General features: G+C 38.3%; 1 protein-coding gene across 4 annotated transcripts; it reads left to right on the plus strand.

Moving 5' to 3' along the window:
• The first annotated feature begins 6,395 nt into the window (after positions 1 to 6,395).
• Positions 6,396 to 8,981, plus strand: LOC127075044 (uncharacterized). 4 transcript variants are annotated; one of them, XM_051016493.1, is made up of 8 exons: positions 6,396 to 6,527; positions 6,616 to 6,743; positions 7,098 to 7,177; positions 7,458 to 7,599; positions 7,676 to 7,825; positions 8,132 to 8,333; positions 8,444 to 8,545; positions 8,626 to 8,981. In XM_051016493.1, the coding sequence occupies exons 1-7, from the start codon at positions 6,461 to 6,463 to the stop codon at positions 8,542 to 8,544; spliced, it is 870 nt and encodes a 289-aa protein (XP_050872450.1). In that variant the 5' UTR covers positions 6,396 to 6,460; the 3' UTR covers position 8,545; positions 8,626 to 8,981. The 4 variants fall into 4 exon arrangements, with proteins under 4 accessions (XP_050872450.1, XP_050872452.1, XP_050872451.1 ...); XM_051016495.1 differs by having other exon boundaries at positions 6,411 to 6,527; positions 6,619 to 6,743; XM_051016494.1 differs by having other exon boundaries at positions 6,429 to 6,530; positions 6,619 to 6,743.
• The last annotated feature ends 4,884 nt before the right edge of the window (positions 8,982 to 13,865 follow it).

The following is a 13,865-nucleotide window of genomic DNA, read 5'->3' on the forward strand; positions in this document are numbered from 1 at the left end:
CATTTCCTAATTGTTTGAGATTTTCTCCCCTGGTTAGTCATATGTTGACCTTGTGTGACACTTGTTCCCATTTCATTTGTGAAATTCTCATACTTTATTAGATGGACATGAAATTTTACATGAGATAACTAGACATCCTCATCTTTGCCATGGTTTTGATCCCATTCATTTATCATATGCCATCTCTGATTTATGAATTTTCTAAGTTGATACATGTTTGGTTGACTTCTTTGAGCATGTTCAAAATTGCTTTGACTTTCTGATTTTCATTGACTGCCTTCCACTTGTCCAAATGAGATGAAATTTGACATGCTTACCATGCTATGGATTGTGATTGACCATGATTTATTTGGTGATTTTTGGAAATGTTTGAGTTGACTTTTGAGTTAAGTCTTGCTGTTGACTCCTATGAGCTTCTGTTTGCTATACTTTGACCTAAATTGTTCATGAAATGATGATGATGATTGATGTGGATGTGAACCCAATTGGTTTTGTTTCTTGAATGTTTAAATTTGACTTTGATTGGGTATCCCTTGCTGTTTTGACTTTTTTTATTCTCTTTTGACCCTAGGCTTGCCCTAGTGGTCCCGTTACTCACCTTTGAGCTTGTGTTTTCAGGTGGAACACCAAATGGCCATTGAGACCAATTCTTTTGATTGAGCTTGCTTGAATATCATTGACTAACATGTGTGTTTTGTAGGGAGATTGGCTCACATGCCTTAAGCCTTGTGCCTTGCACACCCAGTTGCTTCTGATTAACTGTTAATGTCTGTTCTCTTTTGCTTTGTTTTGAAGTTGCATACTAACATCTGCTTGACTGTTTCAGGTGCTTTTAGTTGCTTAGTTCCTTGTGAACTTATTGCTTTGCTTTGCTTGTATAAGCAATTTGCATTGAGGTATGCTTCTAATCTTCATGTAGTCTGGAAGACCTGGCCTGTTACTTGGCCAGGCAATTGTCTGAAGTCCTCCTTAAGAGGCAATGTTTGTGGATGTTTAATTTTGTCCTTGCATAGAGTCAAAGTCCTCCTAAGTGAAGAGGCAATTGGTGGAAGGTAGGGATATGCAATCTATCCCCCACTATTCAGTGTGTCATCTGCTTTGCTCACACCACTGTGTTGATGCATTGCGGATACAAACCCAAGATCTTGTACAATTGTATAGTTGAGTCAGTTTTAAATGTGTAGAAGGGTTCCCACTTTCTGAACCCACACATTCTTGTCTTAAGCTCTCCCAGGCCAGGGATAAGAGCTGTGAAGTCTCATCTTCACTCACCTTTCATCTGCTTCACCTTAGCCCCTCAATGGCAAGGTTAAGAGCAACATTCACCCAGTTCCAGAGGTTTGTTTGTTGAGGTTGATATGACCCCTCGACTAAAACCTAACCCTTGTTTGAGCCACTTGCTTGTGTATAGTGTGTGCTATCTGTGCTTGTAGGATTGTTTGACTTGCTTCCTGTGCAAGTTAGGATTGTTTGACTTGCTTCCTGTGCAAGTTAGGATTAGTTTAGACTTGCTTCCTGTGCAAGTTAGGTTTTGCTTGGCTTGCTTCCTGTGCAAGTTAAGTGTGTGTGTGGCTTGCTTCCTGTGCAAGTCATGTCTAGGATAGGCTGGCTCTCTGTGCCAGTTAGCTAGAAACCTTAACTTAGGGATGATTTGCATGATAACATCTAGGCTCGAGTCGTAGTCTCCCTAGTTGTGTCTCCCTCTGTTATCTGGTTAGGCTAGTCCTTTATCCCTCTGTAGGGGAACTACATCGCCCTGATCTTCATACCAGATGAAGTATGTAGGCAGGAGATTGAGCTGATCTCTCCGGGCGCCCTTTTTCCTTTTTGTGTGTGTTGTTTGACAGTTGCTAGGCTCGAGTGCCTGACTCCTTAGCAATTTGTTGTCTGTCTGTTTGAGTGTGTGCTTGACAGTTATAGGCTCGAGTCCCCGACTCTCTATTAACTTGTTGTGTTGTTGTGTGCTTGGAAGCTGATGTAAGACCATCGAGTGGCATTTGGGTTCCAGTGTGCGTGTGTTTGGTTCGGATGCTGATGTAAGTCCAGTGATTGGCATTCGGGCTCCATGTTTGCCTTCTTGTGTGTGTTCTGGTTCGGATGCTGATGTAAGTCCAGTGATTGGCATTCAGGCTTCACGTTTGCCTTTGTTTGTTTGTGTGCGTGTCAGCCGAGCTACGAATGCTCTGATTCTTCTCTCGTCCGAGAAGATACGTATGCATAGGATGCGATATCCTAGCGAGCATGTGTCGTTTCCCCCAGTCCGAACTACTTCGACTCTGATGTCTATGCTTGATAGACTAAGTAGGCCCAGGATGCGACATCCTGCCGAGTCAGTTTCAGTCAGTTTCTTTTGTCTCTTTTCAGCCAGTGTGTGTGAGTATGTGAGCAGTATTCTTAGCAACCAATTTTCCTTCCTTTTGTGCGTGGATCCCGTAGAGTACTACGGATGCGTAGGGGTGCTAATACCTTCCCTTCGCATAACCGACTCCCGAACCCATCCTCTTTGGTCGCGAGACCATGTTCTTTTCCAGGTTTACTTCGAGCGTTTCCTTTCCCTCTTTTGGGATAAATAACGCACGGTGGCGGCTCTGTTGTTTCTTCTTTTCCCGCCGGTTTTTCGCGTGATGCGACAAAGAGTTATCATGACAAGAGGAGGAAGTCACTTGAGTTTCAAGAGGGAGATCATGTGTTTCTTCGTGTTACTCCGATAACTAGGGTTGGTCGAGCTTTGAAGTCGAGGAAGTTGACACCTCGATTTATTGGGCCTTATCAGATTTTGGAGAGGATAGGGGAGGTAGCCTATCGTATCGCTTTACCGCCGTCGCTTGCGAATTTGCATGAGGTTTTTCATGTGTCTCAGTTGAGGAGGTACATTCATGATCCGTCACATGTAGTCCAAATAGATGATGTACAGGTGAGAGATAACCTGACTGTTGAAACGTCACCTATGAGGATCGAGGATCGAAAGTTGAAGCAGTTGCGGGGTAAAGAGATTGCCTTGGTGAAGGTAGCTTGGGGAGGACCAGCAGGTGGCAATGTGACTTGGGAACTGGAGAGTCAGATGAAAGAGTCTTATCCGGAGTTGTTCGCTGGAGGTATGTTTTCGAGGACGAAAACTCTTTTAGTGGGGGAGAGTTGTAACACCCCGATAAAAATAAGATAATTATTTAATTTAAGTTAATATTATATTTATTAATTTAATTAAATAATTGGAATTATTGTATTATTATTATTATTATTGGAATAATAATTATTGGAAAATATATATAAGTTGGAAATAAGAAAAAGAGTCCATTTGGTAAAGAAAGGGTTTTTACGTGAAAAACAGAGAAGCGGCTGAAAAGTGGAAAGTGGAGAAAGGGCAAAGAGGCAGAACAAGAGGAAGAAGGTTGAAGAAGGAAGAGCTTGAAGCTAAAAGATTCGCCGGATTAACTCAGGTAAGGGGGGTTTATCGTCGTTTAATGGGTATTATGGATTAGCATGTAATGGGTAGTGATAAACCGTTGAATTGACCCTAATTGGGATTGTGAATGCTGAAAATTACGTTGGATAAACTGTGCTAAAAACTGTAATTGAATCGATAGTCGTGTGAGTCGTAATTTGCTGGACGTATAGCTTGTTACGGAATTGGAATCGGAGGTCCGGAAGTCCTCCAACGGCGGAAAATGCGGAGAATTCTGCATTCTGCCTTGTGTTAGCGCAGGAACAGCTTTCTGTCTTGCGTTAACCGGTTAACCCAGGGTGTTAACCGGTTAACACTGTGTTGTATTGTGTAAAATTGCTGTTTTGTCTGCGTTAACCGGTTAACCCAGGGTGTTAACCGGTTAACACTGTTGTGATTGCTGAGATATTGCTGTTCTGTCTGCGTTAACCGGTTAACCCAGGGCGTTAACCGGTTAACACTGTTAAGTTTTAGGCAGGAAGCGTGTTTGTGCTGCGTTAACCGGTTAACCCAGGGCGTTAACCGGTTAACACTGTTGCAGAGTGGAAAATTGATGTTTTAAATGTTGTGTACTTAATTGATGGTTGGCATATGTTGGCGGATGATGTAATAGGGATTATTTCCTATTGTTTCGAGTAGTAAGGGTATTAGTAGAGTGTGCTAATACTGTGATTAATTATTTGACATGATATGGTGTTTGATACATGTGTTGATGATGTATGATGATATGCATAATGTTGTGAATGTATATATTATGCATGTATTTGTGAATGGACTGTTGTATGGCTTAGAGTGTGAGCATATGTCCATTGTGGATTGTTGTTGATGTTGCATTGCTAGATGATTAGCGTGCATAACATAGCCCTTGGGGTTGTAGCTAATTCCCATGGTGAGGAATTAGTGAGTGAATCATTGTGGATTCGTTGTTGATGTTTGCATGCTAGGTGATTAGTGTGCATAGCATAGCCTTTGGGGTTGTAGCTAATTCCCATGGTGAGGAATTAGTGAGTGAGTCACTAGATCTCAAATGAGTGGGACTAGTGAGCTTAGTAGCCGTATCTGGATTTGATCGGTGAGCTTGAACTATATGTTCAAGAATAGTCGGTACCGCATGTGTGGAGTCTCATTTCATAATGTATGTATGACGTATAATATGAATGGATGTATTCCAATATTATACGTGTGGTTGTGTTGACATTGAGTATGAGTATGAATTGTGTAGTATTGAGTATGATAATTGGGTTGATGTGCCGTTACTGAATGTGTGATATGATTAGGGTGATTAATGTGTTAAATTACTTAACATGACATGATATTTTATAATGCTTACTATATCGATTGAGGAACTCACCCTTACAACTATTTTTCAGGTAACGAGCAATGAGTTGAGTAGAAGCTAATGCTTGGAGTCTAGTGTAGTCTCCTTAGTGGGTCATGCTCTGATAGATGTAACATCGGGAGGGAACATTTTAATTGTACTGTTGATGATTGTTGAACCAGTTTACATGTAGTATGTTGCATGTTTTGAATGATCGATTTGATCTCTATCCGCTGCGTATTATGCAACTGTTTTATTTGATAAATAAAATGAGCATGACAAGCTACTTTGATGAATAGTGTGAAATATTGTGTGACACCCTTAATTGCATATTTACTCTGATAGATACATATTTGTTATTTTGATTAAATATTTGGGGTATTTTAGAAGGGTGTTACAAATACTGCATTCTTCAGCCTTTGAAAAGGGGTGCATGTGTTCTTTAAATTAGATGACATGACGTTGTAGTAATAATTATCATGGTTGGACATGAACACCATTTTGGGTGTGTCCAATAAGTCTATCTTTATCTGATTGTAACAAAAACAAGCGTGCATGAAGCTCAATGTCTTGTACCCCAACGATCCATCAATTAGTTTGTCAATGTTGGGCGATGACTATGGGTCTTTTGGGTAGGCATCATTCAAATTGGCGAGGTCAACACATATTCTCCATTTGTATGACGCCTTTCGAACCAATATCACATTGACCAACTAAGTCAAATATTTGACCTTCGTTATAAGCCTAACACCTTTTAGCTTTTTAACCTCTTAATCTATGATCGCTTGCTTCTCTTCGCATACTTTGCGTTTTCTATGGGTTATGGGATATACTGTGGAGTATATGGCGAGACGATGTCTTAACACCCTCGTATCAACGTTGGGCATGTTTGAAGGGGTCCTGACAAACAAGTCAATGTTCATTCTCAATGGGGTGACTAATTCTTCCTCCATAACTTTAGATAAAAAATCTCTGAGTTGTTGGTTTGAAAAGCTTGAGGCCTAATGTGAGTCTCTTTTAGATCTTAAGATTAAGTTGAATACTTGATAATGAGAAATCTATGATTAAAAAATTATGCTATTTTTTAGTCTTAATATAGTTTTTGGTCTGATATGTTAGCCTTGCAGTTTATTTAGTCCCTTAATTCAAAAAATTTATATTGATTTATTAACTCTTTAAAATCAATCGCTAAATTAATTGTTAACTAGGCAAATAAAAAACTAACATGATATATTTTAAAGAGTTAATGGATCAATACTAATTTTTATTAAGTTAAGCGATCGAAATACGAACTTAATAAAATTATGAACCTCAAGATTTTAAAAAATATATATTATTATTTTTTAAATAAATTCTATATATATGTGAAATGCCTATTATAATTGAAATAGAACATTTTTTGGACAGAAAAAATATATCTTTTTATAATTAAATAATCATATTTTACTCAAAATTTTTGGGTAATGTTAAAGTTGTGCGCTAAAAACACAAGATAAGACACCTATTTATAAAAAATTTGTATTGAAAAAATAATTATAAAATAAATTTTATATTTTTATTAAAATCAATACATAATTTATAACACATAATTGATTATAGCATAATTTAATTTTTTTCAAATAATATTTTTTAATTGCAATTTAATTTTATGGTTTTGGGTTTAAATTAGGCATTTAGGTGTGGTTGGAAAGACAGAACAGATGTTACGTTCCTTTTCATCTTCACTTCACAAGGTTTCTCTTTTCATGGCATCGGAAAAACCTCGACGTCGTAACTCTCTCTCTTCCCTCTTTCTCTCTCATTTGATTTCGTTCCATAAACAATTCTAATTTCATTTTTGATTTTGTGTTTTCAGCAGTTGCAGAAACAAACTTCCAGAACACAACAAAGAGGGCAAAAACCATGGCCACTTCCACTGCAACTGCAACAGAGTCTGCTATGAAGGAACCTTTCACCAACTATGTTGAATATCTTAATAACCTTGTAATGTTTCTTATCTTTCATTTTTCTAGCTTACTAAATTTCATTGTATGAATGTTAGTTCAGTGTGAAGAAATTAGCTTAAGGGTTATCGTTTTGATACCTACAGATTTGTTTTTTATTAGTTTTTATATTTGGGGTGTGGATGTGGCGAGGTTTTGAGAAGTGGTTATTCTCATTTAGGTTTACACCTCTAGAATATGCTTGTCGCGGTGGCGGTGTCTGATATGCGTATGAATATACAATAATTTGAAAGCTTTTGAATTTGAAGTATAGTCATTCCCTTTACAACATTGCTGCATACCATTCAATGCTGTTGGCTGTTATTTTGAGACTTTTGCAAACTTGTATTTGTAGAATGATAAACGGGAAAGAGTGGTGAAAGCAAGTCGTGATATAACAATGAATAGCAAAAAGGTCATATTTCAAGTGCACAGGTTAGCTATCGCTTTTACATCTCAATCTCTTCATGCTCGTGTTTGTGTTTTTGGATCTATAACTGTTTTGCTATCTTGGATCAGCTGAATCCCTTATAAATTATACTTTCCACGGTCTTTGCTTGAATTAGTTTGTCCTTCATACTTTATTTGTTCTTTAATTTCTCTCGCATTCATTATAAAGTGGAAGTACTTGAGAAAGCAAAAAAGGATTATTTATTGTCGCATGCGATCTTTATCTTCTTGGTCTTACTTACCGTATTCTATTTTTTTTAACAAGGATGAGTAAATACAATAAAGTGGAAGTACTTGAGAAAGCAGAAAAGGATTTAGCAGCTGTGACAAACCAGTATGTGTCTCGACTAGTCAAAGAACTGCAGGGAACTGATTTTTGGAAGCTAAGACGAGCCTACTCACCTGGGGTATACTTTCAGTTACTTTCTTGTTTCAATGTTTGAGTTCAAATGCTTTTATCTGAATTTTTGTCTGTGTTGGCAGATACAGGAGTATGTCGAAGCAGCTACATTCTGCAGTTTCTGTAAAAACGGAACTCTTTTGAAGCTTGATGAGATGAATGACACATTGTTACCACTAAGTGATACTTCTCTTCAGCCTCTGCAGATAAACATCCTTGACTATCTATTAGGGGTGAATTTCTTTCTCCCTTTTATTATCATCGCAGTAATCTATTCATGTTATTGATTAGTACATATAATCCAAGCATCGATACAGACACTGACACACGTGAGACAGTGTCAGACACTGGTCATGTCTTCAATCTAAAGTGCTGGTGCTACTGAAGATTTTAACATGTTATCCTCAGTAGTGCCAACACTTTATAGATTGAAGACATATCCAGTATCTGAGGTGTGTCAGTGTCTGTATATTTAGATGAAGTAAACATTCAACTGAATTATGCTTTTTCTCCATAAGGTTCTCAATATTTTGTTACAGCTTGCAGATTTGACAGGAGAGCTCATGCGGTTGGCTATTGGTAGGATATCAGACGGTGAACTTGAATTTGCTGAGAAAATATGCAGTTTTGCACGCGATATATATAGGGAGCTTACACTCGTCGTGCCACATATGGATGATAATTCTGATATGAAATCGAAGATGGATGTCATGCTTCAAAGTGTCATGAAAATAGAGAACGGTAATGTATTGGCTTTCAAATTTTAATTTGCAAAACTAACTTTTCTATCCAAAATTGACGCTACAATAATTTTTGCACCAAATCTTGAAAGCACTTGTTGTTTTATGTAGCCTGCTTTAGTGTTCGCGTGAGGGGGTCAGAGTATATTCCACTTTTGGGATCAAATGATTCAAGTTCATTCTTAGTAGGAGTTCAAGATATTGAACTATGAGGTATTTCGTTATTCTTAGTTTACTATATTTACCTCTTTGTTCCTTTTTCTAATGCAAAGATGTTTCCTTATCTTGTACAGGTTACCTGGAAACAAAATGAAATCTATGCAGAAGATTGATATTTAAAGTGATTCGCAGCGAAGACGATATGTATGGTTGTCATTTTATTTTAAATGTTGAACATTTCACTTAATGTTATTAAGCTTGTTTTCTTAGTTTTCTCTTAGATTCAAGAAACTTTGGCATAAAAATAGTATTATGCTACCATATGAGTATTTTGGGTTTTTGTTTTTGTTTTTAAATCAGAGACTAATATAGGTGTGTCCAAGCCTTGTTTTAAAATGTAGGTAGTTTTAACTGATGTAGAAGGCTAATTTCAGCTGTATATTATCAATTTTGTTCACAGTAGATAATAGTATTAGATGTTGTATCTTCAGCTTTTACTGTTTCTTTTGTCTTCTCTAACTCACCTTCTTCAATTTCAACATTTTAAAAAAAAAATTCCATAAAAATGGATGAGAACTTTCTCAAAAATGCTAACTCTACCATGTTTCCACATGCATTATTTTTAAATAATCTTTTATTCTTTTCTTCTTTTTCCTCTTCACCTTTGCTATTTTGAAACATTTATTTTTCACTTTTTTTCAAAAAGGATGTCAACAACTCTATCCAATTCATTTTCAACACTAACTTCTTCATCAACATTCTCCTTTTCATTAAATTCCTCATGCTGATGGATTTGGTTGAGTTGAGTGTTTGCTGTAAAGGTTTCTTTGTTTCTCAGCCAATGTTGTTGCCAACTGTCCCATCCGCACCTTTAAGTTTTTGAAGGATGCATACTCTATTTAGGATTTTGCTAATATCCTTGAAATGGAGGCTAGGCTGCCTCTGATTATAGTTGGAGTTGTTACCCCCTCTGCAAGTTGTTGTTCTGGTAATGGTTATGCTATTGACTTTGTCCTAATATGGGCTGATTGCCAATATAATGTTTTTCTTTCTCATGTGGACAATACAAGTTAGGTGATCACCTAGACACAACTCTCGTCGCAGTACTTGCTTGTGCTACTCTTCTTCTCCATGCTCACATTTGATGATGATATTCGACAACAATCTCTTATTTGAAACAAAATAAATCCCTACAAAAAACAAAATGCCCAGTTGCACTCCCACATACATTGCATGCATTATTTCATGCATAATTTTCCCTCTGAAACGGGAAGTTCCACAATGCCTAACCATATTTATATACCACATTTGCATACCTCCAGCGGCCCGTGCATACATTAACATTCTGCATACATGGACACTTTGCATACATAATATTGCATCATAGTATACTCTTCATATTGGGGCAAGTATGTTCGACATAAGTTGAACTCAAGCCTTTCTCAAAAGCGCAAGGATCCCCGTGAACAACCCCAACAGGATTCCCCAAAGTATCTCTTTTTATTTTCCTTTTGCAAATATTGTTGGTCCTTTGTTAGTACCTTGCCTTTTGCAAGTCCCTTCTGCTCTTTGCATAGGAAAATCCCATTTTGCATTTTGCAAGTCTCCTCTGCTCTTTGCATAGGAAAATTCCATTTTGCATTTTGCAAGTCTCCTTGTTGCCTTTTGCACGAGAGTTTACCTTTATCAAAACTTTGCATGTTAAGCAAAAATGAGAGATTGGACGATTGACCTATTCTCTTATCGCTTGTTCTAAAACACCCAACATAGGTTTGGCAAGTCCCGAGTGGTAGTCATATTTTGAAAACTTCATCTTCGTTGTTGTGCCTGAGGGATATAATGAGGTTTCCGTACCTACTGCAAAGTTTCCTCTACCTCGTGTATGATAATCACCAGATTTATTCGCTTTCCTTTTGCAAGTTTCCCCTTGCTTTTTTCCAAGGAATTCCCATTTCCTTTTGCATAGGAAGTATTTCCATCCGCTTACCTTTTGTAAGTTCCCTCTTGCCTTTTGCAAGTCTCCTCGCTGCCTTTTGCACGAGAGAGTTTACCTTTGTAAACTTTGCATGCTAAGCAAATATGAGAGATTGGATGATTGACATATTCTCTTACCGTTTGTCTTAAAACACCAGACGTAGGTTTGACACAACTCTCGTCGCAGTACTTGCTTGTGCTACTCTTGTTCTCCATGCTCACCTTTGATGATGATATTCGCCAACAATCTCTCATTTGAAACAAAATAAATCCCTACAAAAAACAAAATGCCCAGTTGCACTCCCACATACATTGCATGCATCACTTCATGCATAATTTTCCCTCTGAAACGGGAAGTTCCACAATGCCTAACCATACTTGGCACAATCCATATACCACATTTGCATACCCCCAGCGGCCCGAGCATACATCAACGTTCTGCATACATGGACACTTTGCATACATAATATTGCATCACAGTATACTCTTCATATTGAGGCAAGTATGTTTGGCATAAGCTGGACTCAAGCCTTTCTCAAAAGCGCAGGGATCCCCGTGAACAACCCCAACAGAATTCCCCAAAGTATCTCTTTTTATTTTCCTTTTGCAAATATTGTTGGTCCTTTGTCAGTACCTTTCCTTTTGCAAGTCCCCTATGCTCTTTGCATAGTAAAACCCCATTTTGCATTTTGCAAGTCTCCTTGTTGCCTTTTGCATGAGAGAGTTTACCTTTATCAAAACTTTGCATGTTAAGCAAAAATGAGAGATTGGACGATTGACCTAGTATCTTATCGCTTGTTCTAAAACACCCGACGTAGGTTTGGCAAGTCCCGATTGGTAGTCATATTTTGAAAACTTCATCCCCGCTGTTGTGCCTGAGGGATATAATGAGGTTTTCGTACCTACTGCAAAGTTTTCTCTACCTTGTGTATGATAATCACCAGATCTATTCGCTTTCCTTTTGCAAGTTTCCCCTTGCTTTTTTCCAAGGAATTCCCATTTCCTTTTGCATAGGAAGTATTTCCATCCGCTTACCTTTTGTAAGTTCCCTCTTGCTTTTTGCAAGTCTCCTCCTTGCCTTTTGCACGAGAGAGTTTACCTTTGTAAACTTTGCATGCTAAGCAAATATGAGAGATTGGATGATTGACATATTCTCTTACCGTTTGTCTTAAAACACCAGACGTAGGTTTGACACAACTCTCGTCGCAGTACTTGCTTGTGCTACTCTTGTTCTCCATGCTCACCTTTGATGATGATATTCGCCAACAATCTCTCATTTGAAACAAAATAAATCCCTACAAAAAACAAAATGCCCAGTTGCACTCCCACATACATTGCATGCATCACTTCATGCATAATTTCCCCTCTGAAACGGGAAGTTCCACAATGCCTAACCATACTTGGCACAATCCATATACCACATTTGCATACCCCCAGCGGCCCGAGCATACATCAACGTTCTGCATACATGGACACTTTGCATACATAATATTGCATCACAGTATACTCTTCATATTGAGGCAAGTATGTTTGGCATAAGCTGGACTCAAGCCTTTCTCAAAAGCGCAGGGATCCCCGTGAACAACCCCAACAGAATTCCCCAAAGTATCTCTTTTTATTTTCCTTTTGCAAATATTGTTGGTCCTTTGTCAGTACCTTTCCTTTTGCAAGTCCCCTATGCTCTTTGCATAGTAAAACCCCATTTTGCATTTTGCAAGTCTCCTTGTTGCCTTTTGCATGAGAGAGTTTACCTTTATCAAAACTTTGCATGTTAAGCAAAAATGAGAGATTGGACGATTGACCTAGTATCTTATCGCTTGTTCTAAAACACCCGACGTAGGTTTGGCAAGTCCCGAGTGGTAGTCATATTTTGAAAACTTTATCCCCGCTGTTGTGCCTGAGGGATATAATGAGGTTTTCGTACCTACTGCAAAGTTTTCTCTACCTTGTGTATGATAATCACCAGATCTATTCGCTTTCCTTTTGCAAGTTTCCCCTTGCTTTTTTCCAAGGAATTCCCATTTCCTTTTGCATAGGAAGTATTTCCATCCGCTTACCTTTTGTAAGTTCCCTCTTGCTTTTTGCAAGTCTCCTCCTTGCCTTTTGCACGAGAGAGTTTACCTTTGTAAACTTTGCATGCTAAGCAAATATGAGAGATTGGATGATTGACATATTCTCTTATTGTTTGTCTTAAAACACCAAACGTAGGTTTGACAAGTTCCGAGTGGTAGCCATATTTCAAAAACTTCATCCCCGCCGTTGTGCCTGGGGGATATAATGAGGTTTTCGTACCTATTGTAAAGTTTCCTCTACCTTGTGTATGATAATCACCATATTTATTCACTTGCCTTTTGCAAGCTTCCCCTTGTCTCTTTTCTGGGGAAGTCTCGTTTCCTTTTACATAGGAAGCATTTTCATGCGCTTACCTTTAGTAAGTTTCCTCTTGCCTTTTGCAAGTCTCCTCGCTTCATTTTTCACAAGAGAGGTCACCTTTGTCAACTTTGCATGTTAAGCAAAAATGAGAGATTTGACGATTGACCTATTCTCTTATCGTTTGTCTTAAAACACCTGACGTAGGTTTGGCAAGTCCCGAGTGGTAGCCATTTTTCAAAAACTTCATCCGCGCCGTTGTACCTGAGGGATATAATGAGGTTTTCATACCTACTGCAAAGTTCCCTCTACCCTTGGTACGAGGATCCTCAAGTCATCTTCACACCTGCCTTTTGCAAGTACCCCTTTGCCTTTTACATTGTCTTCAAATCTCAAACTTCCCAGCCATTATTAGGGATTGACACTTTTCAAATTCAAACCTTCCCAGCCGTTGCTAGGGATTGACACTTTAAAAATTCAAACATTCCCAGCCGTTGCTAGGGGTTGACATTTTCAAATTTAAAACCTCCCCAACCGTTGCTAGGGATTTACATCTTTATATTTTAGGTATTCCCAGCTATTGCTAGGAAGCGTCACTGAACTAAAACCTTCCCAGCCGTTGTTAGGGATTGACAATTTAAAAATTCAAACTTTCCCAGTCGTTGCTAGGGGTTGACATTTTAAAATTTAAAACATCCCCAACAGTTGTTAGGGATCTACATATTTAGATTTCAGGTATTTCAGTCGTTGTTAGGAAGCGTCACTGAACTAAAACCTTCCATGCCGTTGCTAGGGATTGCCATCATCAAAATTCAAACCTTCCCAGCCGTTGCTAGGGATTGAAAATTTCAAAATTCAAACATTCCCAGCTGCTGCAAGGGATTGACGCTTTAAAAATTTAAACCTTCACAGCCGTTACTAGGGGTTGGCATTTTCAAATTTAAAACCTCCCCAGCCATTGCTAGGGATTTACATCTTTAGATTTCAGGTATTCGCAGCTATTGCTAGGAAGCGTCACTGAACTAAAACC

This window comes from Lathyrus oleraceus, chromosome 4 (genome assembly GCF_024323335.1).
Source record: "Lathyrus oleraceus cultivar Zhongwan6 chromosome 4, CAAS_Psat_ZW6_1.0, whole genome shotgun sequence".
In the NCBI taxonomy this organism is placed as follows: Eukaryota; Viridiplantae; Streptophyta; class Magnoliopsida; order Fabales; family Fabaceae; genus Lathyrus; species Lathyrus oleraceus.

Coding starts and splice junctions, on each gene's coding strand:
- LOC127075044 (XM_051016492.1), top strand. CDS start 6,461: ATGTTACGTTCCTTTTCATCTTCACTTCACAAGGTTTCTCTTTTCATG. Junction 7,600..7,675: donor GACGAGCCTACTCACCTGGG/GTATACTTTCAG, acceptor CTGTGTTGGCAG/ATACAGGAGTATGTCGAAGC. Junction 7,826..8,131: donor TCCTTGACTATCTATTAGGG/GTGAATTTCTTT, acceptor ATTTTGTTACAG/CTTGCAGATTTGACAGGAGA.